At 61.2% G+C, this 26,812-nt stretch overlaps 1 protein-coding gene across 8 annotated transcripts in view; it reads left to right on the top strand.

The window, feature by feature from the left end:
• Window positions 1-26,812, top strand: part of GREB1 (growth regulating estrogen receptor binding 1) — a 122,412-nt gene that overhangs the window by 75,255 nt on the left and 20,345 nt on the right. For 6 of the 8 annotated variants that reach the window (XM_070069452.1, XM_070069451.1, XM_070069456.1 and 3 more), the window contains 17 exons: window positions 2,624-2,806; window positions 3,150-3,293; window positions 5,833-5,961; window positions 8,975-9,088; window positions 10,326-10,469; window positions 10,884-11,069; window positions 13,334-13,684; window positions 14,573-14,701; window positions 15,244-15,372; window positions 17,234-17,431; window positions 18,005-18,185; window positions 19,966-20,161; window positions 21,287-21,423; window positions 22,632-22,971; window positions 23,843-23,958; window positions 24,645-24,844; window positions 25,516-25,608. In XM_070069452.1, coding sequence (XP_069925553.1) covers window positions 2,624-2,806; window positions 3,150-3,293; window positions 5,833-5,961; window positions 8,975-9,088; window positions 10,326-10,469; window positions 10,884-11,069; window positions 13,334-13,684; window positions 14,573-14,701; window positions 15,244-15,372; window positions 17,234-17,431; window positions 18,005-18,185; window positions 19,966-20,161; window positions 21,287-21,423; window positions 22,632-22,971; window positions 23,843-23,958; window positions 24,645-24,844; window positions 25,516-25,608 — 2,970 coding nt within the window. Of the gene's footprint in view, window positions 1-2,623; window positions 2,807-3,149; window positions 3,294-5,832; window positions 5,962-8,974; window positions 9,089-10,325; window positions 10,470-10,883; window positions 11,070-13,333; window positions 13,685-14,572; window positions 14,702-15,243; window positions 15,373-17,233; window positions 17,432-18,004; window positions 18,186-19,965; window positions 20,162-21,286; window positions 21,424-22,631; window positions 22,972-23,842; window positions 23,959-24,644; window positions 24,845-25,515; window positions 25,609-26,812 lie in introns of those variants that run through there. The other 2 variants (XM_070069453.1, XM_070069459.1) reach the window with 2 other exon arrangements.

Here is a 26,812-nt window from a genome sequence, read left to right as displayed (position 1 = left end):
GCCTGTAGGAGCTGAGGTTTCAGGCTGGACCCGTGGTTTCTGGACCCGTCTCCTGCAGAGCTGTTTGGACACCTCCGGGCTAGGGGAGGATTGGAGAACGGCTCCTTACTTTAGCCTCTCGTGAAAGCGTCCATTGCCTTTCAGATAATCTCCCGAGTTGGGATGTCCTCAGTGTCTATCCACTATGGGTTCTGGGGCCCATCTCTCCAAGGCCACCTCTCAGAGCAGCGGCTGGGTCTCCCGTCCGGATGGTTTTGGCCAAAGCGGGAGAGCAGTTTGCTTGCGGGCTCCTTAAATCCTTATGGAACCGGTAAGACCTGGGGTGGCCACTGCTGACTCCCAGCCCCAGAGAGGAGCTCCTGGTGGACGCTGTCCCTCGGCTGAGGATGGCTCTGAGACCCGGTGGCAGCTCCGGCCTTGGCAGATCGCCCTCCCCACCTCCTGTTCATCCACCTCTGCCACATGGAGCCTTCTAACCCCTTCCAGGGAGCGCCGGAGTCTTCTTAGGTCCTCTCCATGGCTGGCTGGGGGGCCGTGTTTCTCCCAGGGTTGGAGGAAATAAATAAATAAAAATCGAGGTTAGTGCTTGAAGGTTTCTGCAGGAAGCTGAAAATGTTCCCTTTGACAGTGAGCCGGTTTCCCTCCCTCTGCCCCTCAGTGCTTGGTGGCCCTGGTACACGCACATGCACACACACACACGGGCAGTCACACACACAGGCAGTCACACCAGGGGCCCGGTCCTTTAGGAGGGCTGAGACAAGTATGGGAAAAGCAGACCTGGATTTCCACAGCCAGAATGCTAAGGAGGGCGCCCCAGGCCCTCTGAGCGTAGAAGTGGGCAGAAGGCTGCAAGGAGCCCTTTGGGTCCAGGCCAGGTGCTGGGTGACGAGTGATGGCTGGACACTTGCAGGCTGCACTCATGGGAGGGGGCAGGAGCTGGCGGAGTCCAGGGGGAGTGAGGTGAGCGAGGTGACAGCAGGAGAGGCAGCCCGAGGGCTGTGCTCATGGCTCGGGGCCTGCGCCAGGGTGCCGGAATCTAGCAGCACGCTGGCTGCGTCAGGGACTGTGCAGTGCCGAAGCCTCTGTGGCCCCTGCATTCACAGAAGGAGGGCTTTCTCCTGTGCTGAGTGTCAGTTAAGCGGAGGGACAGATGTCGTCGGACGGTGTGGCTGCCCTGGCTCTGTGTTCCGTGAAGCGTAGAAGACAGAGTGTGGTGTTTCCCTGGGGGAGGTGACATCACCTGTACCTGACCTATGACCTGAGCTGTATTGAATTTCTCTGCAGTCCACAGATCGGTCCCTCCGGCAGTGTTCCGTACTGTGCACGCCTTGTCTCTGTGGGGATGTTTTTAACCTTCACTAACAGCCGTTGTCCAGAACCTGAGCCACAGAGCCCACTCACAGGTTCAGGGCAGGGCTTAACACACAGCTTTGTCCCTCGGGGCCCAAGGTGAAATGACCCTTGGAGACCCACCCCGGAGACCCAGGCAGAAATTAGTCAGTCTCAGCCCCTGTGTCCCCCCCTGCTCAGGGACCTGGGGCCCATGGAAGCCAGATCAACCCGTGGCAAAGCAGTGTCCCCTGCACGTAGGTGACAAGAATCGTCATCAGAGGCAGAGGCTGCACTGTGACACGCACTGTCGCAAGTACAGTCTGAAAGGTCTTTTTCCAAGCCCCGTCTCAGAGCCTCAGTGGGTCACATGAAGTGTTTTGTCATCGTCACTGTGTACATGGTCTGCCCAGTGTGTCTGACCTGGGCAGGAGGACCCTGGCCTGGAGACACACACACGTGGCAGTGAACTCTCCAGCAGTTGGCAGCCAAGCCCCCAAAGTCCACCCTGGCGTGTCCTGGCCATGCGCTGTGGACCCCTCTCAGTCTCATTGCAGCATTCAGCGCACCTGTTGGACTCCAGGATGCAACCTTGGCCTTCTGAGAGGTCTCACGATGTGCTGGGCTCACTGGTCTGACTACCCTGGGCCTCTGGGTCTCTGGCTAGTGCCGAGGGAAACGGGGCCAGGGTGGTCCTTCCAGCCCCTGCTCAGTATGGCTGCTGAGTGGGCAGCTGTTCCCTGCAAAGCCTGTTCTCCCTGTGGAGTTCTAAAGGCACCCCGATGCACATGAGAGGCTCCAAGCCTGCTCAGGCCCAGCCCCAAAACTTCCAGGTCCTTCCTGTGTTAGAGCTGAAGCTGTTTTTTTATTTTACTTATTTTAAAGATTCACTTGTTTGATGGAGTTAGAGAGAAATGGTTGCAATGGCAGAGGCTGGGCCAGGTTGAAGCCAGGAGCTTTCTCTAGGTCTCCTCTGTGGGTGCAGGGCCCCAAGCACTTGGGCCATCCTCTGCTGCTTTCCCAGGTGCATCAGCAGGGAGCAGGATCAGAAGTGGAGCAGCCAGGACTTGAACTGGTGTCCTTATGGGATGCCAGCATCGTGAGCGGTGGCTTAACCACCTGTGTCGCGCTGCTGGCCCCGAGGCTGTCTTGACCCCTGGGCCAGTGTGCTGTGCTAGGGCTTTGTGCACTGTCTGGCTTTGGGACAGAACCCGAACACTGAGTGTCCGTGAACTTTGTATTTGAAGTGGACCTCGGAGACGAGTGGGGCCTTCCCGTGTGCTTCCCCCTCCAGGCTTCTCCGGGAACTGCGTTGGCTGTGGCAAGAAGGGCTTCTGCTACTTCACGGAGTTCTCCAATCACATCAACCTGAAGCTGGCCACCCAGCCCAAGAAGCAGAAGCACCTCAAGTACTACCTGGTCCGGAACGCCCAGGGCGCGCTCACCAAAGGGCCTCTGATTTGCTGGAAAGGCTCAGGTGAGGAGCGTGGCCCCGGGCTGCCCCTCCAGCAGGCACCACGCGGGGCTGTCCTGCCGCCGCGTTGAGCCTTACACATGGACCCGGGAGCATCTGCCTCTCCCGTCCCTCCCCTGCTCACTGTGGCTCCCCCGCGTGACGATCGGAGCTGCCCCTCGGTGTGGAGCCGCAGGCAGAGTGCTGCCCTCGTGCCCAGCTCCCCACGGCAGCCGCGGTTGGTGTGGCGGTGGTGCCTACTGGGGTTCCCCCCGTGTCTCGCGCTCCCGCGGGGAGAATTCCCGACCAGGAAGTGGCTGTGACTGCTGGGAAAGGCTGATGAGTTTCTCGCGTGTCTTGTCCTCAGAGATCCGAGGCCGGCAGACTTCTGCCAGGACTGGTGCCAGCTCCCTCTTCCCACCGCTGGAGAGCTCGGGGCCTCCGGCCGCCTTCCCCAGCGAGCCTTCTCCTGGGGCCAACCCCAGCGTCTTGATGGGCGCCCAACAGGCAGGTGAGGCCCGAGGCGCTAAGCCCACAGAGCTGGCGTGTGACCCGCGAGCCGCCGGCCGCCTTCAAGGCCAAGGGCACGCTGTGCGTGTTATCTTCATCTTGAACCTGGGATGGTTTCCAGTGGAGACCGTGCTTTCGTTTGGAGAGATTTTCTGCCCTGCTCCTGTGGATACGCCGTGTGGCCCCAGAGGGAGGGAGGTCACGTCCCAAGGGCCCCCCCGTGTTCCGCAGGTCACACACAGCCTGTGTAACAGGTGTAACAGGTGCTGGGCCAGGGCCTGGCCTGGATGCATCAGGGGGCAGGTCCACACGGCTGCTGCCGTGTCTGGATCTCACTGAATCCCAGCTGCCACCTGTGACCAGGCTTCAGTTTGCCCTCTCCTGATGGAGAAATTGAGGCTGGTGGAGGCCGGATGCTTAGCCAGGACCCCTCGGGCAGGGGGTGGTGCAGGCTGGGTCTGACGCCAAGGCTTTCCCGTTCGTGTGCCAGTGCCTTGCCAGGCTGAGCTGCCTTGGGACGCATGGTGATGCCAGCGTTCTGGGGGACCCTGGAAGGTCCCTGCTTGCTTTTCTTCCCTGGTCCAGAGAGTGGGTGGTGGAGCCTGGGCCCTGGATGGGGAGCCAGTGCCCTCTACTGGCCTGGCCTGGGATGTGCTTTCCCACAGAGGCACTGAGGTCCTTTGGGTGGAGTTTGCCGTGGCCTCGCCGCCTCGGTGGACAGGGGAGCTGTTGGTTCTGCCGTCAGGGTGCCTGTGAGAGCAGCGCTGCCGCCATCTGCCCGGTGACTGGAGCGACTTCCCTGTTTGCCTACCTGGGGGTGGGGGAATCTTGTCCAATTTGCAGGTGATGGTAAGAACGAAATCACAGAGTGGTGACAGCTGGTTCTCCCTGGGGTGGGCGCCTGGCCAGGCACTGTTCTGTGCACCCGCCTTCTCGCGGTGGCTCTGTGCACACCCACTCTGGTCACCCCCATTTGATGGATGAGGATGTGGAAGCTGGAGAGGTTCGGTGGGTATCCCAGGTCACACGGCTGTTGGTGGGAGAGGGGATTGAACAGAGGCCACTGCACTTGCTTGGTGCCACTCCTGGCTGAGTGCCTTCCAGAACATTCTGGCTGACTTGGAGCTCAGAACCTTGGTTGTCTGTAAACTGTCCTCAAGTGTGGGGAGCCCTGGGCCCTGTGAGCAGCCAGTGCTAGGAGGCTGCAAACCTCGCAGTGTTCCGGGCTGTTTTGCATACAATCCTGATCTCTGGGGCGAGAGAGAAGGTAGAGGGAAGCAGGATGTTCTCCCTGTGGCCCTGGAGCTCGGAGCCCGTGGCGTCCCGGGTCCTTCTGAGACCTGGGCTGTGCCCACTGGGGTGTGAGCGGCATTGTGTGCACACACGTGTGTTTGCCTAAATGTGCATGTTGCTATGTGTGCTCCAGCAGCAGTGTGTGTGTGCACGCATGTGTTTGTGTAAGTGTGCATGCACACATGTGTGCTCAAGCAGGAACGTGTGCACGTATGAGTGCCCGTGTTCCTGTGTGTGCATGTGTGTATGAATACGTGTGCATATACATGGGTACGCTCACATGTCTATGCAGAAGCAGGAGCGTGTGCATGCACACGTGTGTGCTCAAGCAGGGACGTATGCATGCATGAGTGCCCGTGTTCCTGTGTGTGTATGTACACACACGTGTGCATGTACATGGGTACGCTCACATGTCTATGCAGAAGCAGGAGTGTGTGCATGAGTTTATGTAAGTGTGCAGCACACGTGTGTGCTCAAGCAGGAATGTGTGCACGTATGAGTGCCTGTGTTCCTGTGTGTGTGTATGTACATGGGTACGCTCACATGTCTATGCAGAAGCAGGAGTGTGTGCATGAGTTTACGTAAGTGTGCAGCACACGTGTGTGCTCAAGCAGGGACGTATGCATGCATGAGTGCCCGTGTTCCTGTGTGTGTATGTACACACACGTGTGCATGTACATGGGTATGCTCACATGTCTATGCAGAAGCAGGAGTGTGTGCATGAGTTTACGTAAGTGTGCAGCACACGTGTGTGCTCAAGCAGGAATGTGTGCACGTATGAGTGCCTGTGTTCCTGTGTGTGTGTATATACACACACGTGTGCATGTACATGGGTACGCTCACATGTCTATGCAGAAGCTGCAGTGTGTGCATGAGCTCACATAAGTGTCACTCATGTCGTGCTCATGCGCACTCAAGAATGTGTGCATGTGTGTATGCATCCATGTGCATGGGTATACTTGTGTGTATACGCACAAGCAGGAGTGTATGTGTGCGTATGTTAATTTACATAAGTGTGCATGTTCACGTGTGTGTTCAAGCAGGAAGGAGCCTGCGTGCACTTGCGTGCATGTGCACGTTTGTGTGCTCGTGGGGGCAGAATCAGCGGGTCAGGAATTCAGACTTCCCGATGGAACATGACAGTGCAGAGCTTCTTTGTAAAGATGGAGACCGTTTCCTGGTTGCCTGGCTGGCAGAGCCGCCCAGGGACTGACCGTCCTCCCTCCTGCCTTTCTCTCTGCCCCCAGGAGCTGCTTCTGATCACCCCTCGCTGAGCGCAGCGCCTGGTCCCCCCCTCTTCAACGGCAGAGACTCGCCAAAGCACCAGCAGTTGCCGAAGAGTAACCTGCCTGTGCCGCCGAGGCCCGCGGCCTTAGGTAGCATTGCAGGTCCTGGCCCCTGGTGGGGGGAGGCTGCTCATTGCCAGGCCAAGGCCAGCCAGGCTGCTGGAGCCCCTGGAGGCTGCTGTTTCTACAGTGGGGGTCGGGCCAGGTCAGCAGGTGCCTGCTCAGACGGCGGCTCTGCGCCTGGTCCCTGGTGCCCAGGGAGCCACACAGGGCAGACGTTGTGTGTGCCAAGGAGCAGGGGAGGCTGGTGGTGACCACGGGAGACCTTGTGTGTTGGAGAAGGGGACAGCATGCTGCCGGGGACGGGCCTGGGCCTCACAGTCAGATGAGTGGATTCAAGACCCCAGCCTGCCCCTCGTCAGCCGGGACACCTTGGGCAGGTCTCCCTACCTGGAGGCGGGGTTCTGCCCCGAGGGTGGTAAGAGGATGAATGAGGTGGTGCCCCTGGGTCGGAGCCCGTGGACCTCTCACTGAGTGGTACCAGCCGTGGCCGTCTGCGGCAGCATCCTCAGTGAGGCTTCCTGGAGGAGGTGATATTGGAGTTGGAGACCGGAAGAGATGGCGCGGGAGGAAGTGAGTGCAGAAGGCTGAGGAAGTGAGGGAATGGGTGAGGGGGAGGTGCGTGAAGGGGTGGGGCGGCCTTCCTGTGGGAGGAGGGGCTTGAGGAAGACAGGGGCAGTGGCACCTGGGGATCTGCTCCCCGTCTCTCAAGCTGGAGCGTTCCCACCACTGTCCCCTGTGCATCCGCCTGCCTGAGCTCAGCATGGGGGCCACCCTCTGTAGCCAGGCTTCCTTCTCGGGCCCCTGGGGTCCCGGTGCTGTCAGCGGAGGTGGTGGAAGGGGTCCAGACCTGAGACACGGGTGGTGGCAAGGTGTGATGGGACCATGCGGCCGTCAGAATGGATGGGCGCCTCTCCGGACGGGATCTGAGCGAGAGAGCCGGGCACCCAGGCTGGGGAGAGCTAGGGGACATAGCGTATTGGAGCGAATGCACCTGGCAGGCCGAGAGCTTGGTCTGTATTCAGACCCAGGCTTGTAAGGGAACAGGTGCCGGTCTTCCTGCTGTTTCTCCTCCCCCTCCCTCTCCTACTAGACGCACACGGGGTTTGCTGGGTGTGAAGCAGGTGACATTCCACCCCAGGTTTTATGAGCCTGGTGTTCCCGGGCTGAGCGCCCGCTTGGCAGCTGGGCAGAGAGGATTCCCCTGGGTGCCTGCCTTAGCGGGGAGGCTGGGACCACCTTAAAGTTAGGAGTCTGGCCGGACTTTGCAATGTAAAATACTGGGCGGCTTCCCAGGCTGCCGCGGGCGCTCGGGCCCCTGTCCCACACAGGCTAATTCCCAATTCCCGAGCACCGTCTCAGCCCAGGCAAGTGTGACTGTCAGGGCAGGGTGGGGAAGGAGCCACCCGCTGAGCGGGGCAGGAAACCTGCGGATCACAGATGGAGTTGTTGGCCCACACAGGGGGTCCTGCTGGCAGTTAGTGCACCGACTGGGCTGCGTCATGGAGAACCAGGTCCCCGAAGGTCACGAGACCTTGGCACTGCCGGGACGGCTCCTGGGGCCATCGTGCGGGGAGAGCTCCCGGGCTCAGAGTCCCCGAGGGAGGAGGAGCTGGCAGGCTGCTGCGTCTGTCGGGGAGCAGCTCCGTGCACTGGGAGGGACGCTGGGAGAGCCAGGGGCTTGGTGTCACAGGGCGGCGACAGCGGCCACCGCCAAGGTTGCAGGCAGGGAGGAAGGAGCCCACGAGTTTGAGTTCTTTGTACCCTCTTTGTGCTTTACATTTTTTCATGTTAAAAACATAACGACTTTATTTCTTTGAGAGGCAGGCGAACAGAGCTCCTATCCATTGCTTCATCTCCAGATGTCTGCAATGGCCAACGGTGGCAGCTGGGAGCCGGGAACTCAACCCGGGTCTCCCCTGTGGGAGGCAGGGGCCGGGTCACTTGAACCATCACCATTGCCTTAGCAGGAAGCTGGAGCAGGGGCTGGAGCTGGGGCCTGAACCCAGACGCTCTGGTGGGGCGCAGGTGCCTCACTGCTAGGCTAAATGCCCGCCCGTTGGACCTTTGTGTCCACTTCCTAAAGCAGGGGAAGAAATGCTTCGGGGCTACTTTCAGGAGTGGGCGGCGTGCGGCAGGATGAGCTGGGCAGCTCGTGAGGGTGGTGAGCTGATTCCCGGGCCCCGGATGGACTGCTCTAGTGAGCGCACGCCCGTCTGTGCGGCCCCTCCTCCATCATACCTGGGGAGGCGCTGCTCTCCTAGGCTGGGCTCTGCCCCGCGTGGGTGGGCCAGGGAGCTCCGGGCAGCAGATGCCGGGCCCCCACCTGCAGGCTGGGAGGGGGTCGAGTCTGCTGCAGGTGGCACTCGGTGGGGACACGGAGCTGCATGTGTGGGGGAGCTTTCTGTCACATCGGCAGAGAAGCCGCGGTAACTTCTGGGTACTGCGCCTCACTGGGACTCCAGCCTGGAGCGCGTTGTTGGCTGGGGTGGGCTGGAGGGCTCACGAGCAGCACGGCTGCTGGCTTCTGCACCCAGTGGGCTTTCCAGTCTGAAGTTAGCTGGGGTGGGCAGGGCCGCACAGATGGGTCGGTGCTGCCCCCACGTGGTGACGCTGGGCTGGTGACTGGAATGTGGCTGCAGCTCCTCTCCCAAAACACGTTTTCTCTCCCTCCCGAGTCTTGGGAGATACATGGGAAATGTACAGATGGTGGCCACGGAGCCACCATTCTTGCGTGTCGCACAAGGTGCTCTCTGTGGTCCTGATGGATCCACTTTCAGAGTAGGTCTGATGATCCCATTTTAGAGATAGAAGAACCCAAGGTTACCACGTGCACCCCTGTGGGATGTGACATTTACAGAATGGACAGCGCGTTCCTTATGCCTGGGTCTTTCCTCGGATGGCTCAAACCCTCACGGAGCCGTGATTTAAAAATAAAATATCACACACGTGTTCTCCAAATCAGGGCGGCGGGGTGGGGGTGTTCTCTCGGGGGCTATTCCGTGGTGCCAGTCTCATAACCCGCGCCCTGAATGCTGTCTAGGTATCTTGTCAAACTCCGGGCCCCCCAAGAAACGCCACAAGGGGTGGTCTCCCGAATCTCCATCAGCTGCAGATGCTGGCTGCCTGCCGGGCGCTGGGACCAGGGCCAAGTGTGGTGAGTGAGCACGGCCTTGCCTTGCCGCCCGGGCGCTGGGACCAGGGCCAAGTGCGGTGAGTGAGCACGGCCTTGCCTTGCCGCCCGGGCGCTGGTGCTGCTTCTGGGGTGGGGTGGTGTTGGCGGCGTTCTCAGTAACAAAAGGTGCATGGTCTCTCATGGGCTCTTCCACAAGTTCATGGAAAATGTTTGCTGCAATAAAGCTGGGCGTGAATTTCAAAGTTGTGTATAGCAAACAATTTTTTTTTCTTTCTAAAAACATTTATTTACCTGATAGGGGGAGAGAGAGAGAGAGAGAGAGAGAGAGAGAGAGAGAGATTGATCGATTGATTAAGATCTCTCACCTTGGGGCCAGCGCTATGGTGTAGCAGGTAAAGCCACTGCCTGTGGTGCTGGCATCCCATAAGGGCACCAGTTCAAGACCCAGCTGCTCCACTTCCAATCCAGGTCTCTGCTATGGCCTGGGATAGCAGTAGAAGATGGCCCAAGTCCTTAGGCCCCTGCACCTGCGTGGGAGACCCAGAAGAAGATCCTGGTTTTTGATGGCCTAGCTCTGGCCGTTGCAGCCATTTGGGGAGTGAACCAGCGGATAGAAGATACCTCTCTCTCCCTGCAACTCTGCCTTGCAGATAAATAAATAAACCTTTAAAGAAAAAAAAGCTCTCCCACCCACTGGTTCTCTCCCAAGTGCTCCCTGTAGTAGGTGCTGGGCCAAGCCAAAGCCAGACACCAGGAATTCAATCCGGGTCTCTCGCACGGGTGACAGGGACACTGGTACACCCAGGGACCATCGCCTGCTGCCTCCAGGGTACTCATTAGCAAGAAGCTGGCATTGGGAGCAGACCCGGGACTGGACCCCAGGCTCTCAGCTTTAGGATGCAGGTGTCCAAAGCGGTGTCTTAACCACCACACCGGTTGCCCACTGCAAGCCTGCCTCTCCATTTCACTTTCCATGAACTCTGCAAGGGCCCTGGTGTAGCACAGTTGCTGGTCAATGCCTGGGATCCCTGTAGAACGGCGAGTTCTCTCGCCCTGAGAAATGTGGTGTCCCGGGGCAGGGCTGCCGGAGGGGAGGAGTCTGAGTCTCAGGCCGGTGAACTTGGCCGCGTCTTGAGTTCCGGAGCCTACAGCTCCGAGACTGATGCTGCTGGACTGGGGACTGGAGTCGGGCCGGGGCCCCCAGGGCAGCGGGTGCCTTGGCTGCTGTACATTGCTGACCGTCACTGTGTCTTCCTAGAAAGTGCAGGCGTCTCCTGCCTGCCCCCGGCGGGCTTGCTGGGAGCAGCCCCGGTCGCCTTTCCTGTCGTGGCCTCCGGAGAGCCCGTGTCTGTGCCCGACAACCTGCTGAAGATATGCAAGGCCAAACCGGTGATATTTAAAGGCAAGTACAGCGGTGCACCGGGCCTTGGAGGCTGGAGAGGCCAAAAGGAGGCCAGGAAGCAGGCAAAGCTGACCCCGAGGGGCCAGGGCCACAGGTGGCAGGGGACGGCTGTGTGGCTTCGTGCAGGTTTCTCTTGGGGCTTCAGCCTCCCCCCGTGGGAAAAGGGGCGTGAGCCGCTGCTGCCGCCCATCACAGAAGGTTTGGGCTCTGTGTTCCAGGGGCCGGGTTGGGGGAAGGGCAGGGCAGGTGCACACATCAGCTAGGGCTGAAGTCCGAGATTTTCAGGGACAGGGACATTTGACTGACCCAGTGTAGGTGACCTGTCCGCGTTAGGTCCCGTGATGTCACACGTGTAGGGGCCGCTGACTGTGCTCAGGACCAGTGGCCGAGCGGCTGCCGTGTGCTCTTCCCCAGGCCACGGGAACTTCCCTTACCTGTGCGGGAACCTGAACGACGTCGTGGTCAGCCCCCTGCTGCACACCTGCTACCGGAACTCCCAGTCCATCTCCAGGGCGTACGAGCAGTGCGGCGCCACCACCATCCAGCCCATCTCCGAGGAGATGCAGCTCCTGCTCACCGTCTACTACCTGGTGCAGCTCGGTGAGCCCTGGAGAACAGTGAGGGGCGTGGCAGGGGTCACCACGCCGAGGCCTGGGAGCCGGCTGGAGTCGGGGAGGTGGCTCCCACTCCGTTCCCCTGCCAGCCAGGCACTGGGCGGGGCCGGGGGGAATGCACTGAAGGTGCAGCTTTGGAGAGATTCTGGTCCGGGAGAGATAAGCAGGGTGGAACGGGGTGTGCGCACCAGTGCCTGGGATGATTTAGGGGAGAGGACAAAGCCGGCCTTGGGAACAGCTGAGGGATGGGGACAGGTGAGGGCCCTGGGGTGGGGGGAGGACAGGTGAGGGCCCTGGGGTGGGGGGAGGACAGGTGAGGGCCCTGGCATGGGGGGAGGACAGGTGAGGGCCATGGGGTGGGGGGAGGACGGGAGAGGGCCCTGGGGTAGAGGGAGGAGGGGAGAGGGCCCTGGGGTGGAGGAGCAGGGAGTGTCCCCAGTAAGCAGGGATGTAGGGTGAGAGTGTGGGTCAAGGTTGGAGAGAGGCAGGGCCTTAGGCTGAGGTCAAGGGCCTGTGTGTCTTAGATACACTGAGAAATCACTGGGATCGTTTTAGGCAGGGATGGATGTGGCCTCCTGTTCTCTCTGAAGCCACCTGTGCCACGTGGGGCTGTGTGATGCAGGGAAGGTGGTGGTGGCTTGGGCCACGTGGGGACACGGGAGGGAGATGCAGGTGTGTTCTCAAGGGCAGTGGGGAATCCACTGTGGGAGGCACAGGGAGGACAGGGCCTGAGCACCAAGGGGAGCGCTCTGGCTTGGCTGTTTCTGGGATGCCCACGAGAGAGCCACTGGGCTGTCGTTTGAGCCGGTCTGGGGCCCTGGGAGAGGTGGTGGCTGTAACCGAGGTGGAACTTTTGGTTTCGGGAAGATTTGTATGAAAGCCAAAGACAGTGGGGATCCCTGGGGAGGAGGCACCAGGGTTTGAGACCCCGGATGCTGCAACAGTCAGAGCTCACCCAAGACCAAGCCATTGAAAAAAATACCCATGGGAGATAAATACTGAAAACTCTTCCCTCTCACCAGTCAGCAGAGAGGCACATCAGTGAGTCTGCCAAGGAGAATCTCTCCCAGTGCCTACCCAGAGAACGGGACTCAGTCGTCAAAGGATGCGGGGAACTCACCCTCTTTTCTTTTAAAGATTTATTTTTTTATTTGAAGCACAGAGCAACAGGGAGGGAGGGAGAGAGGTCTTCTATCTGCTGGCTCACTCCCCAAATAGCTACAACAACCAGGTCTGGACCAGGGCAAAGCCAGGAGCCAGAAACTCCCCCATCCAGGTCTTCCGAGCCACGTGGGCATCTCCAGCTGTCCCTGGGTGCATGAGCAGGGAGCTGGGTCAGGAGTGGAGCAGCCAGGACTTGAAGCAGCACTCTGACATGGGATGCCGGCTGTGACAAATGTCACAAGCAGCAGCTACAATGCCGTCCTGACACCAGTGTCTTCCTGTGTTGTAATGTTGGGGTCACCTGGCATGCAGGTGCTCTGGGAGGGAGCCGATGACACAGTGGTTCTGTCAGCCCCTCTAGGGCACTGGAACTGGTGGACTGTGTCCTGCCTGTGGTGCGCTGCAGCGGGGTTTGTCATGGGGAGCTCCAGAAGCAATAAAGCCACACGAGGGGGTGGCGCTCAGCAGGTGCATGAGGGAGTAACACTCAGCAGGTGCACAATGGGCCAGCACTCAGCAGGTGCACAATGGGCCGGCACTCAGCAGGTGCACAACGGGCTGGCACTCAGCAGGTGCATGAGGGAGTAACACTCAGCAGGTGCACAATGGGCCGGCACTCAGCAGGTGCACAATGGGCCGGCACTCAGCAGGTGCATGAGGGAGCAGCACTCAGCAGGTGCACAATGGGCCGGCACTCAGCAGGTGGTGGTGCCTCCCAAGCTGGGACTTTACGTACCCATTAGCGGTGCTGGTTACGGGGACTGGAAACAGCATGGAAACGTGATTATGGGGTAACAGCAGGAAAGAAGGCAAGGCCCAAAGCTGTAAGCCCAGGGTTCTAACTGCTGCTTGACACCCGTGTGTGTAAACAGCCACGCAAGGCACTGAGACATACCCCGAGGCAGCCCTGGCTGTGTTGTGACTGCGAGAGAGGGGACGGGTGATTTCTCGTCCTCCCGTGTTCCCCAGCTGCCCAGGGTGCCGGCTACCGGCAGTCCCTCAGGTTATGTGAAGTCTAAGCCAGCGCCCCCCACCCCGGGCCCCCAGAGCTCCCGCTGATGGCCCCTCACCCGTCTTGTGCTGCAGCTGCCGACCAGGTGCCGCTGATGGAGGACCTGGAGCAGATCTTCCTGCGCTCCTGGCGCGAGTCGCACCTGACCGAGATCCGGCAGTACCAGCAGGCACAGCCGCAGCTCTTCCCGCCCACGCCCAGCGCCGCAGCACCGGTGACCTCGGCACAGCTGCCCTGGCTGGCCGGCCTGGCCGCCAGCTCCTGCAATGACAGTGTGCATGTCATCGAGTGTGCCTACTCCCTGGCCGAGGGCCTTTCCGAGATGTTCAGACTGCTGGTGGAGGGCAAGCTCGCCAAGACCAACTACGTGGTCATCATCTGTGCCTGCCGCAACGCCGCCATCGACTCCTGCATCGCCGTCACCGGTGAGTCTGTCGCTGTGGCCCCGGGTTGGCAGCAAGGGTCGGCACCTGCCGTTGGTGCCCGGTAGCCAGTTTTAGAAGGGGCTGTGCATGGTGCCGGGGGCTCAAGCTCTGGATAATGCTCTCAGTTCTGGTCCCATTCCTGCTGGGAACGCAAGATGCATAGTTCCCAGGGCTTCCTTAGCGAGATGTGGGCCGGCTTTGCAGCCTGCAGGGAGCTGGCTGGGAAGGTGGCACCTCCGTGCACCTGGTGCTGTGCTTGTCACCCAGACCCAGGCTCTGACCCCGGTTTCGCCCACGAGCTGGTGCAGAGACAACGATGACCTTATTGGGTTATGTGGGCCCTTCCAAACACTCCCTGAAGCCCTACTGTGTGCAGCCATTGTTCTGGGGGCCGGGATAAAGTGACCGTTCTGGACAGGGAAGCAGGCACCGAACACTAACATTTTTGGCCTGTTTAGATTTTCACAGGTGCATGTTTTCAACCTGAACTTGTCACACTGCCAGTGTGCAGGGTCCCTTCCTTTTGCCCTCGAGCCGCTGCTGGTGCTTGAGCACACACTGCTGGGAGCCACCCATTCCAGCGAGGGGCGCGGGTCTAGGAGTGTCCGTGGCTTGTCCAGGGTTACACCGCTGGGGGCGGCAGTCAAGGCCCAGGGCCAGTGCTCTGAGATGTCGCTCAGTGATCTTGACCTTCTTAGCACCCTGGTGGATAAATTAGGATAGGACGGTGCCCGCTGCTGACCTGTTCAACATACATGAACACCTGCTCTTGGCCAGATGTGGTGCCAGGCTCAGGGTGTGGCGAGACCAAGCCACAGGCCCTGTCCTCTGAGAAGCTGTGCTCCTTCTAAACACAAGGCCCAGGGAAAGTGGCAGTTTGTTTTCCAGGAAAATACCAAGCCCGGATTCTTTCCGAGAGCCTGCTCAGCCCTGCCGAGTACCAGAAGGAAGTCAAGGCCGAGCTGGTGACCGGGAAGGTGGACTCGCTGGGCGCCTTTGTCAGCACGCTCTGTCCAGGTGGGCTGCTCGTGGGCGAGACATGCCGGAGGTGCTGCCAGGGAGGCCGTCTCTGCCCCGCCCTGCCTGAGCCCACTGGTGCCCACTCAGTGGGTCTAACTGCCCGTCCCTGCCCGTCACTGTGGTTTCTGGCTGTCGTCTCTCCTGCTCTAGCTCTGGGGTTTCCCTGGAGGAGCCCTGGGGCTCTGTCTGGCACGTGAGGCCCTTGCACCTGTTCCTCTCTACCTCCTCGGCCACCACTACCGCATCCCCCTGCACCCCAAACAGCACGAAGAAGCTTCTCACTGGGCAGTTCTTCACCTGTGCGTTCTCGGAGCCTTCCCGGCTTTGCCTGGCTCCCTGCCCCCCGGGATTCCGCCCTGGTCCTCCTGCACCTCTGTGTCTGGTGCCCACCTGAGTCCTTCCTTACCGGGCTGCAGACTCTGGACGGATCAGGCCGTGCCCTATCCTTGGCCTTAGGAGGTAGCTGGCACACAGCTGTCCAGGGACGAGTGCTGAACCTCACTGAGACACAGAACCTGTTTCTGTCCTGGTTCTGGCAGAGGGCGACATAGACGTTCTGCTGGACAAATTTCATCAGGAGAATCAAGGCCCTATGTCTTCCTCACTCACTACCCCCTCCATCTCGCAAGCAGCGTCCGTGGATGTCAGTGGGGCACCTGTGTGTACAAGTGAGTGGCCAGAGGGGGAGGGGCACAGGTGTGCACAGTGAGTGGCCAGAGCGGGGAGGGGCACAGGTGTGTACACTGAGTGGTGAGAGGGGCATGTGTGCACAGTGACTGGTGAGAGATCTGGAGGGGCGTAGGTGTGTACAAGTGAGTGGACAGAGTGGGAAGGGCACAGGTGTGCACAGTGAGTGCTGAGAGGGGAAGGGGTGCAGGTGTGCACATTGGTGAGAGGGTGGGGAGGGACACAGGTGTGCACAGTGAGTGGTGAGAGGCACAGGTGTGCACAGTGGGTGAGAGGGTGGGGAGGGCACAGGTGTGCACAGTGGGTGAGAGGGTGGGGAGGGCACAGGTGTGCACAGTGGGTGAGAGGGCGGGGAGGGCACAGGTGTGCACAGTGAGTGGTGAGAGGCACAGGTGTGCACAGTGACAGGGCTGGGAGGGCACAGGTGTGCACAGTGAGTGACAGGGCTGGGAGGGCACAGGTGTGCACAGTGAGTGAGAGGGTGGGGAGGGACACAGGTGTGCACAGTGGGTGAGAGGGCGGGGAGGGCACAGGTTTGCACAGTGGGTGAGAGGGCAGGGAGGGCACAGGTGTGCACAGTGGGTGGTGAGAGGCACACAGGTGTGCACAGTGGTGACAGGGCAGGGAGGGCACAGGTGTGCACAGTGAGTGGTGAGAGGCACAGGTGTGCACAGTGGTGACAGGGCGGGGAGGGCACAGGTGTGCACAATGGGTGGTGAGAGGCACAGGTGTGCACAGTGGGTGGTGAGAGGCTCAGGTGTGCACAGTGGGTGAGAGGGTGGGGAGGGCACAGGTGTGCACAGTGGTGACAGGGCTGGTAGGGCACAGGTGTGCACAGTGGGTGGTGAGAGGCACAGGTGTGCACAGTGGGTGGTGAGAGGCACACAGGTGTGCACAGTGGGTGGTGAGAGGCACACAGGTGTGCACAGTGGGTGGTGAGAGGCTCAGGTGTGCACAGTGGGTGGTGAGAGGCACAGGTGTGCACAGTGGGTGGTGAGGCTCAGGTGTGCACAGTGGGTGGTGAGGCTCAGGTGTGCACAGAGGGTGGTGAGAGGCTCAGGTGTGCACAGTGGGTGGTGAGGCTCAGGTGTGCACAGAGGGTGGTGAGAGGCTCAGGTGTGCACAGTGGGTGGTGGGAGGCTCAGGTGTGCACAGTGGGTGGTGAGGCTCAGGTGTGCACAGTGGGTGGTGAGAGGCTCAGGTGTGCACAGTGGGTGGTGGGAGGCTCAGGTGTGCACAGTGGGTGGTGAGGCTCAGGTGTGCACAGAGGGTGGTGAGAGGCTCAGGTGTGCACAGTGGGTGGTGAGGCTCAGGTGTGCACAGTGGGTGGTGGGAGGCTCAGGTGTGCACAGTGGGTGGTGAGAGGCACAGGTGTGCACAGTGGGTGGTGAGAGGCTCAGGTGTGCACAGTGGGTGGTGAGAGGCTCAGGTGTGCACAGTGGGTGGTGAGAGGCTCAGGTGTGTACAGTGGGTGGTGAGGCTCAGGTGTGCACAGTGGGTGGCTTCCTGAGGAGCTGGGGACCTTCCGTGCCTTCCAGAGCACTTCCAAGCTCTTCCCCAGTCCGGGTTCGGTGTCCCCTCCCCGGGTGCTGTGCTTGTCCCCTGCAGGCACTGCTTCCTCTGTGCCCCCAGCACTTGGCTTATGCTTTTCCTAGAACATGAAGTGGTGCGGTAGCGTCTAGCCCAGGGCCGAGCTGAGAGCAGGCAGTGGTTGGCTGTGAGGGTCTCCCTGGCCCTCATTGCTCTGAGCACGCGCTGGGCTCACTGTGGGATCCCCGGCCGAGTGCCTGGGTGGTGGGTTTCTGCCCCCAGGGCTCAGCTGCCCTCGGGGCTTGGTTCCAGGTTACCGCCTGGAGCCGCACGGCGTCCGGCCCTTCCAGCTGGCCGTGGCCCAGAAGCTGCTCTCCCACGTGTGCTCAATCGCCGACTCCAGCACCCAGAACCTGGACTTGGGCTCCTTCGAGAAGGTGGACTTCCTGATCTGCATCCCTCCCTCAGAAGTGACCTACCAGCAGACCCTGTGCCACGTCTGGCACTCAGGTGCGCGGCCTTGGGAGGAGGGCTGGGGCCTTCCTCTCCGTGGAGTAGATGGGGCGAGTGTCAGTTACCATCCCCATTTGATACATCACGAGGCTGACGCCCAGAGCTGGTGACACCCAGAGCTGACGCCCGAGAACCAAGACTTGAACTTTCGCTGTGTCCCACCCAGGCCAGAGAGCCAGCTGAGCATGGCTTCCGTTTTGCATTTTCCCCGTGCTTTCAAGGAGGGTGTATTTAAACATGAAATACAGTCGGTGTCCTGTCTCGAAGAATTCACTCCTGGGATGTTCAGGCCAAGAGGCAGCTTGGCTGGTGGTGGGATCCTCCCCTTTTCTCTCTCTTACCGTGTTACCGGGCCCGGGGTCCCCGGCGCCACGGATCCAGCTTTGCTGGAGCCCCGGGTGGGCTGCTGGGCACGTGGCCCCAGCTCCCGTGCAGAGCAGTCCCATGTAGACGGCAGCCCCAGAGCCCGACCCTAAGCCTGCTGGGTAGAGGTTGTCCGTCAGGGGCCTGCAGGTGGACGAAACCCGGGACCGTGTTTGCAGCTCCTGACGAGTTTCTGCTGTGTTGCAGGGGTCCTGCTGGAGCTGGGCCTGGAGGAGGAGCACATGACCAAGCAGAGGGTGGAGCAGTACGTCCTGAAGCTGGACGCGGAGGCACAGACAAAATTCAAGGCCTTCCTGCAGAACTCCCTGCAGAATCCACACACACTCTATGTCCTCATCCACGACCACGCCCACTGGGATCTCGTGAGGTTAGAGTGACTGCTACGCGACAGGTGGACGTGTCCCTGTGTTCTTGGTTTTTTTTAAAGATTTATCTATTTAAAAGGCAGAGATGAGAGGGAGCTTCCGTCTGTTGGTTCACTCCTCAAATGGCCGCAACAGCCAGGTCTGGGCCAGGCCAGAGCCGGAGCCAGGAGCCAGGAGCTCCATCCTAATCTCCCGCATGGGCGCAAGGGCCCACGTACTTGGGCCGTCTTCTGTTGCCTTCCCACGTGCGTTAGCAGGGAGCTGGATCAGAAGCAGAGCAGCTGGGACTTGAACTGGTGCTCGGTTATGGGATGCCGGTGTTCTACGGTGTCCAGAGCATCTCCTGTTTGCAGTGGTAAACAGCTGGCACTGTGCATCTGCGCGTTGCACATCCACGGATTCGACCACAGATGGAAAATAGTTTTGAACCAAATTGCATCTGTGCAGAACACGTCCAGACGTTTTTCTCATCGTTGTTCCCTCACCAGTAGAGTAAAGTAGCCATGTACATTGTGTTTGAGTTGTGTGAGGAGTTGACAGTGACCTGGACGTGGTTTAAAGTAAATGGGGGCAATGCGTGAGTTGTAAGGAAGCGCTACCTGTCTTGTCTAGGGGACTTGGGCATCCACAGGTCGCAGCCCCCGCAGCCCCTGGGGGATGACTGGGGAGGGTGGCGACAGGTGCCGCTGGGATGTGTTCTGCAGCAGAGCCGGAGGTTATCTCGGAATCATCGCTTGTAACTTCTGAAGTGCACATTACGGAAAGCAGGGGCGGGGCGGGGGGAGAAGCCTGTCACTTAGTCACGGGGCTGGGGCAGGTGGCTGTTAGTGGCAGAGCGTGGCCTCAAGTCCAGGCCCCGAGTCACAACTGGGTAGGTGACAAGGAGCCCTGCAGGTGCGGTGGGGGAAGGGTCCTGATGGAAGCTGAGCCCGGCGCCTCCCTGGTGGAGGCTCCCGATGCCGTGGTACCCAGCGTCACTGCTGGTGCTGCGCTCGGTGGATTTCAGACAGGGCAAGCTAGGAGCCTGCGGGTTTCCTGGCTTTGCCCCAGGAAACCCCAGTGCTCTTCTGAGACTGGCCTAGGATTCCGGCGTTTAGACGACGTCTCCGAAGTCCATGAGGAAGCGGGGAGTCTCGTGATCGCAGATTCACAGACACTTAGAATCGACCGGGGCCGTGTGGATCCAGGGTCTGCTCTCTGGGGTCCCTGCATGGATTTGCGGGAATTTGATTCTGCAGACCTAGGAGAAGCCATATTGTGAGCATTCACTCTGGGGGCAGCTTCCTCCTTGAGGCTCCCCGGCAGCCAAAGACTGAGCCCTGCTAGTGGTCTCACCGTGGGGGTTACGGTGGGGAATGCCGAGGCTGGGCCGGGCATTCCTGCTGCCGTCTTAATTCAGGGTGCCCTCTCTGGGTGATCACAAGGTCAGCTCTAGGGAAGAGCTGCGAGGCGCATGGAGATAAGGATCCCAACAGATTCCGTAGCATCCACAGCACTCCCTGGGTTTGGAGTCGGTGTGCTGGGGGAGCAGGTGCCCTGGGCACCTTGCAGGAACTCCTAACTGCAGCTGACCCTCTCCTAAGTCATGAATTTCAGGGGTGCCCGTGGTAGGGAGCCGGAGTGCAGTCCTCCATTTCTCCCAGCCGTGGCAGAGCCACAAGCGTCCGTGGTTGGCAGAGCTGGGGTTGGGTCACCAGTGAATTGCCCTGCTCTATCCCCGTGAGTTACAAGGCGGCACCTGCAGTTCACTGGCTCTCTCTTCTCTTCCTGTTCCCCGCGCAGCAGCGCTGTTCAGAACGTCTGCTCCCAGAGCGAGCCCTGCGTGGGCCTGGTGGACAGACTGCTCAACTGCAGGGAGGTGAAGGAGGCCCCCAACATCGTGACCCTGCACGTGACCTCCTTCCCGTACGCCCTGCAGACCCAGCACACGCTCATCAGCCCCTACAACGAGATCCACTGGCCGGCCTCCTACAGTAACGTGAGTGCCACGGGGCGCTGGGCCTCGCTGTCGCCCGCGCGCTTGCATGATGGTTAGTAAGAGCAGTCGGCTGCTGCTCGCTCAGGCCGGCTCCCTGGACCTGTGCGTCCACCCAGGGCTAGATTTAGACCCTTCCTGGCCTCCTCCCTCGGTGGCTCCAGCGACTGGCCGGCGCTGTCTGAGCCACATCTGGACATTTGTTCTTGGTGGCTCTAGGGAGAGGGCTGAAGACCCTGTGGGGACCTGGGCTTCCCTCGGGGCGACTCTCAATGCATCTAGAAGCCTTAGAACGTTCCTGCTTTGCCCATCCCCGAATCCTTAAGCAGTGGGGCTCAAAGCCCTGGTGAGTTTGGGTTCAGTTTATCAGCTTTCATTCTCATTAAACTAGAAGGCCAAAGCGGTTCTGATAATTGGGGAAGTCTGGGCGGCCGAAGTCTGGATAATTCTCCAAGTCGCCGCAAACTTCCGGGCTTCTTTGAGGTGCCTTGTAGTCATCTGAGGAACTTTGCAGAACCCAGCTGCTGGGCCTCAGAATAGGGATGTGTCAGCCCCTGGTTGCGAGGCTGCAGGTGCCTTGCCTGGATGATCGTGCTGGGGGCAGGTGCTGGCAGGTGATTTGCTGCTTGGCTCAGGCCACGCCGTGCTGAGGGGTGAAGCTGGGGCTGGCCCTGCACTGGGACACCCTGCGCTCTGGGCCCGGGGTTCAGCCTTTGGGAAGCTCCCGTGCCGGTGAGGGAGAGATTTTTCTGTCAGTGTTGCAGAAGTGGATTAGATAAACGCATCATCTGTTTGCTGATTTTAGTAGCAGCTGAACCGTCTGTCCCTTCCTGAAGCCAGCTGACCCTGGGGAAGTAAACAGTTTGAACAGGGAAATCGGTCCGTTAAAAAGGCCAGTGTTCTCGGTGAAGACACTGTGGTCAAGTGAACGGAACGCTCCCGACGGAAGGGGACGCGGCCTTCCAAGCGTGGGCTGCGCGCTGCCCTGGGCCTGCAGGGGAAGGCCCACGGCCGTCCACGTGGCGCAGAGCCAGCCGTGACTCCTGCGGCCCCCGGGCCTGGCGCGGGAGCCCCGCCGTCCCCACGAAGGCACCGCTGAGTGGCTGACGGCGCCGTCCTGTGTTCCAGGGCGCCGACTTGTATCATGAGAATAAAAAGTACTTTGGGCTGGCCGAGTTCATCGAATCCACCCTCTCCGGACAGAGCCTGCCCCTGCTCAGATACGACAGCTCCTTTGAGGCCATGGTCACAGCGTTAGGCAAAAGGTACGCGCCCTCTCGGAAGTTACCAGGAATGCTCAGTGTGGGCGGCCAGCCTGGGACTTTAGGAAGGGAGTTCACCCCCTCCCTTCCCAGTGACTCGGTTTCTCCATCCAAGGGACCCAGGCTTCCTGTGTTTGCCTCCATGCTTCCGCTCCAGAAAGCCTGAGAGAGAAGAATGGGCAGAAGTGTGCTAGGATGTGGGGTTGTGTGTCAGTGGGAGGGCAGAAATGGGAGGTCAGAGCCCAGAACGTGCAAAGGAAGTGAGAGATAATCGAGGTTGCCTGCGTTTTTATTGGCAATGGGTGCATCTGTGGACTGTTGATCTCGTTCACTGCCCCAAGAATGGTATTCTTTGCATTAAAATTGATTTTGCCTGATATTAATCTGGTTACTCCAGTTTCTATTTTGATTCATATGCACATAGGTGATAATTTTTCACCTTTTTATTTATTTCAAATTAAAGGTTTTCTCTCTCTCTTTTTTTTTTAAGATTTATTTATTTATTTGAGAGGCGGAGTTACAGAGAGGCAGAGGCAGAAAGAGAGAGAGAGAGAGAGAGAGAGAGAGAGGTCTTCCATGTGCTGGTTCACTCTCCAGATGGCCACAATGGCCAGGGCTGGGCCAGACCGGAGCCAGGAGCCAGGAGCTTCATCCAAGTCTCCCACGTGGGTGCAGGGGCCCAAGCACGTGGGCCACCTTCTGCTTTCCCAGGTGCATTAGCAGGGAGCTGGATCGGAAGTGGAGCAGGCAGGACTCCAATTGGTGCCATATAGGTTGCCTGCATTGCAGGCAGAGGCTTAACCTCTGTGCCACGGCGCCGGCCCCCACCCTTTTATTTTTTAGCCCGTTGTGTGGGTCGGAGCCGCTCCAGGAGCCACCAGCTCTGTGTGGGGACGCGTGGTAACCGTCAGTTTGACTGTAGGTGTTCTGATTTGGGACTTGCTGTCAAACGCGACTCCTGTAATGGAAACGGAGCAGTGTGTGGAGTCCCGGCCCCTGGCCTGAGGGCCTGTGGGTGTGGCTGCAGGCTCTCCGATGCCAGGGGAGCCCCGGGAGCTGCCCCTGCCTCCTTGGGGCCGATGAGAGCTGCGCTGGCCCTTCCCTCCTCCATCTGTTTGCGCCGTGGGGCACCAGGGGCCGGGAGGCGCCAAGAGACAAGCGCACCTGCGCGTCCTCCGCAGCCGGGTCACGGCCGCTCTCTGTCCCCGCAGGTTCCCCCGCCTGCACAGCGCGGTGATCCGGACCCTTGTTCTCGTGCAGCACTACGCCGCCGCGCTGATGGCCGTGAGCGGCCTGCCGCAGATGAAGAACCACACGTCGGTGGAGACGCTGGAGATAGCGCAGAACCTGCTGCACGCGCCTGCCCAGTGCCCCCGCGGCCACGGGCTCATGGTGCTGCTGCGCGTGCCCTGCGCGCCGCTGGCTGCCGTGGCCTACGAGCGCCTGGCCCACGTGCGCGCGCGCCTGGCGCTGCAGGAGCGCTTCGAGATCGTCCTGGGCAACCCCAGCGCGGGCGTCACGGTGGGCAAGCACTTCGTGAAGCAGCTCAAGGTGGGCTCCAGGGACCCCCGCTGGCCTCCTGGGATCCCGCCACCCCCAGCCCGGGTCGTCTCCAGGGCGCGGCGCCCCCTGCGGCTCCCCTGGGTACCTTTCTCACACCCCCAGGGCTGCCCCAGCTTTTCCTGCCTCCTGGGGTGCGTTTCTTCTCCAGCTGCGGGGACCCCAGATCAAGGTCATTGCCCCTTTCAGGAGGCCACCCTCCCCCACTGCTGGGGCTGGGCCCAGGTCCCTGCAGTCCCCGCCCCTCCTCCAGGGGCTGGGGACAAGGACCAGCCCTCAGGGCTCACCTAGCACAATGCCTGACCCAGCAGAGCTGTCACTAGGCCTGGAGAGAATGCAGAGGTTAGGGAGCACCCACAGGCCCTCCCTCCCAGAGACCTGCGAACGGACACGCTCAGACTGCCCAGTTAGTGTGTTCGAGAACAGGGCCTGGAGGTTGGCGCCTGTATCCCACGTTGGAGTACCTGGGTTCGGTACCTGGGGCCGGCTCCTTACTCGGGCTCTCTGCTGATGCAAACCCTGGGAGGCCGCGGCGAGAGCTCAGCTGACTGGGTTTCTCCCGCCCACATGGGAGACCTGCTTGGAGCTCCTGGCTGCCAGCTTCGGCCTGGCCCAGCCCAGCGCCGGCCACCGCAGGTGTTGGGCGAGTGAACTGGTGGGGGGGGGCACACTGTCTGCCTCCACCCCTCCCCCTCCTCTGCCTCTGCCTCTCAAATAAACGAATAAAGTGCAGAAAGGGATGGACGCGCACGCCTATCGGGAAATGCAGTGAAGTGGACAGAGAGCTGCGTGGCGAGGGCCCCGGACAGCCGGGCTCCTGGGGAGGAAGGGGCCTCCGGACCTCATCTCTGTCTGTCTGCAGATGTGGCAGAACATCGAGGACGCGGCGTGGAGACCCCAGACCTACCTGGAGCTGGAGGGCCTGCCTTGCATCCTCATCCTCAGTGGGGCGGACCCACTCGGGGAGTCCTTGCCCAGGTGAGGCCGGGTGTGCTACCACGGCTTGGCTCCAGGGGGCGCCCTTCACTGTCAGCTGTGGTCATGGCAGATGGTGTAATTCTTACCAGTTTCCAGCAGATGGCAGTGAGAAGCACAGACAGCTTTTTCCCACTTCTCAGAAAGGCACCTGTGGGTTAGCCGTGGGGCTGCTGCTGGACTCCCGGCACCCACGCCGGAGACCTGGATGGAGGTCCAGGCTCTTGGCTTTGGCCTGGCCCAACCCCGGCCATTGTAGCCATTCTGGGGAGTGAGCCAGCAGATGGAAGACTTCTCTCTCTCTCTTGCTCTCTCCCTCTCTCTCTCAACTCTGCCTTTCAAGTAAATAAGTAAATCTGTTAAAATCAAAGCCCCGGAGGAGTTACGCGGTTATCGAAGGTTCCGTCACGTGGATGTGGCTGAGCTGGGTTCCAGCCCCGTGTCGCCTGACCCTAAACTCATTGCTCTTTCCATCACATGCAGTAGAGTCGCAAGTGCAGCAGGTGCCCCGCGGCCTTGCCGGCAAGCTGGCGTTGCTGCAAAGGCTCACGGGAGCCTGGTTGTCTTCCCGCGGGTGCGGGTCCTGGCGTCACGAGGAGGAGGAGGGCGGGGACCCCCAGTCGCTGCCGCCCCGGGCGCCTGCCTCAGCACAGGGCACCCCCTGAGGCCGTGCCCGTGCCGCCTCCTAGGTCCCTGAGGTACTGTGACCTGCGCCTGATCAACTCCTCATGCTTGGCGAGGACAGCCTTGGAGCAGGAGCTGGCCCTGGCTGCCTACTTTGTGAGCAGCGAGCTGCCCTCGGACAAGGGGCCCAGGAGCGAGGCCTTGGAGAGTGACGCGGAGAAGCTGAGCAGCACGGACAACGAGGAGGAGGAGCCGGGGACCGAAGGTGAGGCCCACCTGTCCCCCGGGGGTCCCTGCCGCGGGGTCGTGGGGCTGGGAGCCCCCAGAGCAGCCGTCGCTCAGTTCCCGTGAGCCCCCCCGATGAGTGGGGTGAGTGGGAAGTCCCCCTGGGTTCTTTCTCGCCCTAGAACTCTTGGAGGGTGGGAGGGACGTCGAGGTTTCCTAGGGCTAGGTCGAGGCTTTGTTCTGACTGTCGGCTGCATTCCTGCCTGTGCCGGGCTCCCTCTTTGTCCCCACGCGAATGGAGCCACCATTGTGCTGTCCACGACTGTGGTTTGTGCGAGCTGGCGGGTCCCCTTTGCAGCCCCCTGCAGCCCGACACCGGGGCTCCCATAGGCCACGTAAGGGAGAGTGGCGGAGGGCGTCTGGCCGTGGCCAGGGGTGATGAGAAAGCCAAGCACATGAGAAACGCAAGGCCTTTGTGGAGTGGGACGAGATGGCCGCAGCGCCACCTGCTGGCCACTCTGTCCTCCTCTGTGCTGCACCGCCTGGGCAGGAGCCCACAGCCTGGGAGCACCCACAGCCACCACCACCTCTCTCGTCCTGCCACCTCCGTGCTCCACAGCGGGTGGGGGCACAGGGGGTGATGTGTGAAGGGCTGGGTGTGCGGCCGGGTCGCAGGTGCCCACGCCTTTCCAGCGCCCGTGTGCTTTGCAGCGGGCTCTGCCTTGGAGCGGAGAAGCCCGGTGACAAGGGACAGGCCCTGCTCCCAGGACTCGGCGTCCTCGCCCCTGTCCTCCACGGCATCCGGTGAGTCCCCATGGGGGAGTCCCAGCTGGGTGAGGGCTGAGGCTTCCCAGAACAAAGGCACGGGGGAGGGGCTGTTCGCTGGCACTGGTGTAGCTCCATGGGGTCAGTCTCTGAAGAGCTGGGTCCTCCAGGGAGCGGGCCTGGGGTGAACTTGGGATCCGCAGGCTGGGACGCTGAGGGGAGGGGCGGGCTGGGAGAGGACCATGGGGTCCACCCCTGGCCAGGGCCATCTTGGGGGTGGTGGCCGTATCCTCATGATGCTACTGCTTTGGGAAGCACCTGGCTGAGGGTGGGGTTGGGGGTGGGGTGTCCCTGTCCAGGTGAGTAGACATGGGAGGTTTCACTGCAAGGACTCATGACCCCAGGCCTTGGACCACCCTTGGCAGAAGGGGGAGGGGCTAGGAACAAAAACTCCTCCCCCTGGCCCCTGGCCCCGCCCCCCGCCTCCTGCCCTGAGGGTTCCTTGGCTGGGCCCTGGAGGAGGTGGCCCGAGTGGGAGGAGCTTCCCGAGCAGAGGGGGGAGCTGTGAAAACTCCTCCCCCTGGCCCCTGGCCCCGCCCCCCACCTCCTGCCCTGAGGGTTCCTTGGCTGGGCCCTGGAGGAGGTGGCCCGAGTGGGAGGAGCTTCCCGGGCAGAGGGGGGAGGGGCTGTGAAAACTCCTCCCCTGGCCCCGCCCCCTGCCGCCTGCCCTGAGGGTTCCTTGGCTGGGCCCTGGAGGAGGTGGCCCGAGTGGGAGGAGCTTCCCGGGCAGAGGGGGGAGGGGCTGTGAAAACTCCTCCCCTGGCCCCGCCCCCTGCCGCCTGCCCTGAGGGTTCCTTGGCTGGGCCCTGGAGGAGGTGGCCCGAGTGGGAGGAGCTTCCCCTGGCAGAGGGGGGAGGGGCTGTGAAAACTCCTCCCCCGGCCCCTGGCCCCGCCCCCCGCCTCCTGCCCTGAGGGTTCCTTGGCTGGGCCCTGGAGGAGGTGGCCCGAGTGGGAGGAGCTTCCCCGGCCGAGGCCCTGAAGGGCAGGGGTGCAGGGCCTGGGCTCTGGGAGCTCCAGCAGCTCCAGCCTCGGGTGCAGGGGGCCCGGCGGGGGGCCACTGGGTGACCCTGTTGTGTGGCCTGGGGCAGGGCCCACCGGGGCTTTGGCTCCAAGCCCCGGGCCACTTCCTGCCACCCGAGACAGCTCAGGGAGCCGGGCAGCCATGGGAGCGGCTGGCAGGCTT

The sequence above is a fragment of the Oryctolagus cuniculus genome, chromosome 2, assembly GCF_964237555.1.
Source record: "Oryctolagus cuniculus chromosome 2, mOryCun1.1, whole genome shotgun sequence".
Classification (NCBI taxonomy): domain Eukaryota; kingdom Metazoa; phylum Chordata; class Mammalia; order Lagomorpha; family Leporidae; genus Oryctolagus; species Oryctolagus cuniculus.
This window is presented reverse-complemented; position numbering and strand designations above follow the sequence as displayed.